Source organism: Sinocyclocheilus grahami, unplaced genomic scaffold (assembly GCF_001515645.1).
Source record: "Sinocyclocheilus grahami isolate Dianchi unplaced genomic scaffold, SAMN03320097.WGS_v1.1 scaffold3301.1, whole genome shotgun sequence".
In the NCBI taxonomy this organism is placed as follows: Eukaryota; Metazoa; Chordata; class Actinopteri; order Cypriniformes; family Cyprinidae; genus Sinocyclocheilus; species Sinocyclocheilus grahami.
In genome coordinates this window covers 9,010-10,964 of record NW_015508444.1, presented here as the reverse complement: position 1 = coordinate 10,964, position 1,955 = coordinate 9,010, and the positions used below count along the sequence as shown (strand labels likewise).

Genomic DNA, 1,955 nt, shown 5'->3' with positions numbered 1-1,955 from the left:
GTCAGAGAGATGACTGGCACACATGATGATTTGAGCAGATCCTGGACTCCCTTGACGAGCCGTTCGTCCAAACGCTTGCTGTTCAACACGGACGTTCAGAGGTAAGAAGGTCTGCACCACAAATAGACCTCCAGCCTCATTTACACTTTCAATGACCTTTAGGTCTGTACCTCGACCTGCTAGATTAGTTGCAATGATGACGTCCCCTGCTTGAACTTTATTATATATTATCTTAGAGTTATCCATGTTGTTATTCACATAAAGTTTTAGTTTGTCTTTTGAAATGGTGAAATATTTCTGCATGATTGATGGTTTCACAGATGACGAGAGCTGCTCGTGGACCTCGATAAACTGTGGAGGTCACTTGATGTTTAACAGCATTACATATGGTCCTGATCCACTCATCTTCTTCTGGTATCACCAAACCCTCCAACTCATAAAGTTTCCTTCGTCTAAATGAGGGAATCTTACAGGTGTCAATGCCATTGTAGAGTTTCTTCACCATGTCAAGCTCTGTTTGGTCCCCCAAAGTGCCTGTGAGCCCATAGATCTTGTTTTTGTATTTCTTGAATAAACCGACATTAGACATGAAGTTTGTGATTAGAGTCATGTTAGACAGTTTAGTTTGGTGTTTCATCTCCAGAAACTGCTGAAGTCCTTCCCCCCATCGCATTTCATTCTGCACGACACCAGTGCATTTGTAATCAACAGGAGCAACTCCATCTCCATGAAGGACATACTCGTGGCCTAGAGTTAATTTTGTGGCTAGCAAAGCATTTCCAAACCAAGTTTGCATCTTGCCACTGATGATATCTTCTAGGCCTGGGATACGAGATTCATTTTGTTCTTTTGCTGATTCAGACCGATATGACTTTTGAATCTTTTTCCTTAATGATGGATCCATTGAGTCCTCCTCAAAGTGCACAACACGACATTTTCCATTCCCCAGTAGAAGAACAGATATTTCTTGTCTCTTATTTGTATCTGCAGGACTGATTTCATTCAGTATCCTTAAAGTCCCATCAGGCGTTTCCTGGTATAATTTGAAGAAATAATCAGGTAAATTTCTCAAAAGCATGTTTAGGAATGATACTTTTTGGTCAACACTTGCATTATCTAGTTGTTGTAGAACATTTTTCATGTTTTCTTGCATTGGCTTTGAGGATTTCATAGGCTTAATTCCTGTGTCAACGGCCATCTGCACAATACTGTGTTGATCAATGTTTTTATTTTCAGTAATGATTTCAGACAGAAGCTGAGAGAGGAGCTGAAAGGGGCCTAAAATCTCTCCAGTGTCTAAACGCTTCAGCTGGTTGACGATTAACCAAATTTCTGCCAATATTGCATTGAGAGATTCCATTAGCGGAATCTCAGTGCTCAAATAAACCACTTCAAGACCTTTGTCTAGCATTAATGAGTCAACCTCATCCACTATAACACACTGAAATTCTCTGTTAGGTCTCACATCTCTTCTGTGGAAGCACTGTCTCAGCCAATCAGCTGCAAAACTGACAGCCGTACCATAAACTACCTGACATTCATAGCACTTCTTCAGCTCGGTTTCTGATTTGTCGATGTTGGCATCAACAGTGATATTCAGTTCCTTATAAAATGCAGACCACTCTTTAGCATCTCTTTCAGCAAGTACAGGAGAACTGGAGATGATATCAGGGGTGTTTCCCATCATGGCCTGATATGCTGCAAACATTGCCACGATACATGACTTTCCTTCTCCTGTTCCAACCTGAACCAGCCGACTTGATTTAGAAAGAACCAGAATGCACCAGCTCACCATCTGAGTCACTCGAGGTTTATATTTCATGGTATTTTCTACAGCTTTGCAGAGTTTAAACAAACTTTGCTTTATTTCTTGAAGATGTGATGCTGTGGAATATGATAGACATTTGGAGACAGAAGACACGATATCTTTCACTTGTGCCATCATTTCTTCATCA

At 40.7% G+C, this 1,955-nt stretch overlaps 1 protein-coding gene across 1 annotated transcript in view; it reads right to left on the bottom strand.

Annotated features, from left to right (window-relative positions):
* Nucleotides 1–6: 6 nt before the first annotated feature.
* The window catches only part of LOC107576170 (protein translocase subunit SecA-like), a gene marked incomplete at both ends in the record, with an annotated part of 3,876 nt that continues 1,927 nt past the window's right edge, over nt 7–1,955 (bottom strand). The window contains 2 exon segments of the mRNA XM_016262413.1: nt 7–286; nt 288–1,935. Of these exon segments, the coding sequence (XP_016117899.1) occupies nt 7–286; nt 288–1,935 (1,928 nt within the window).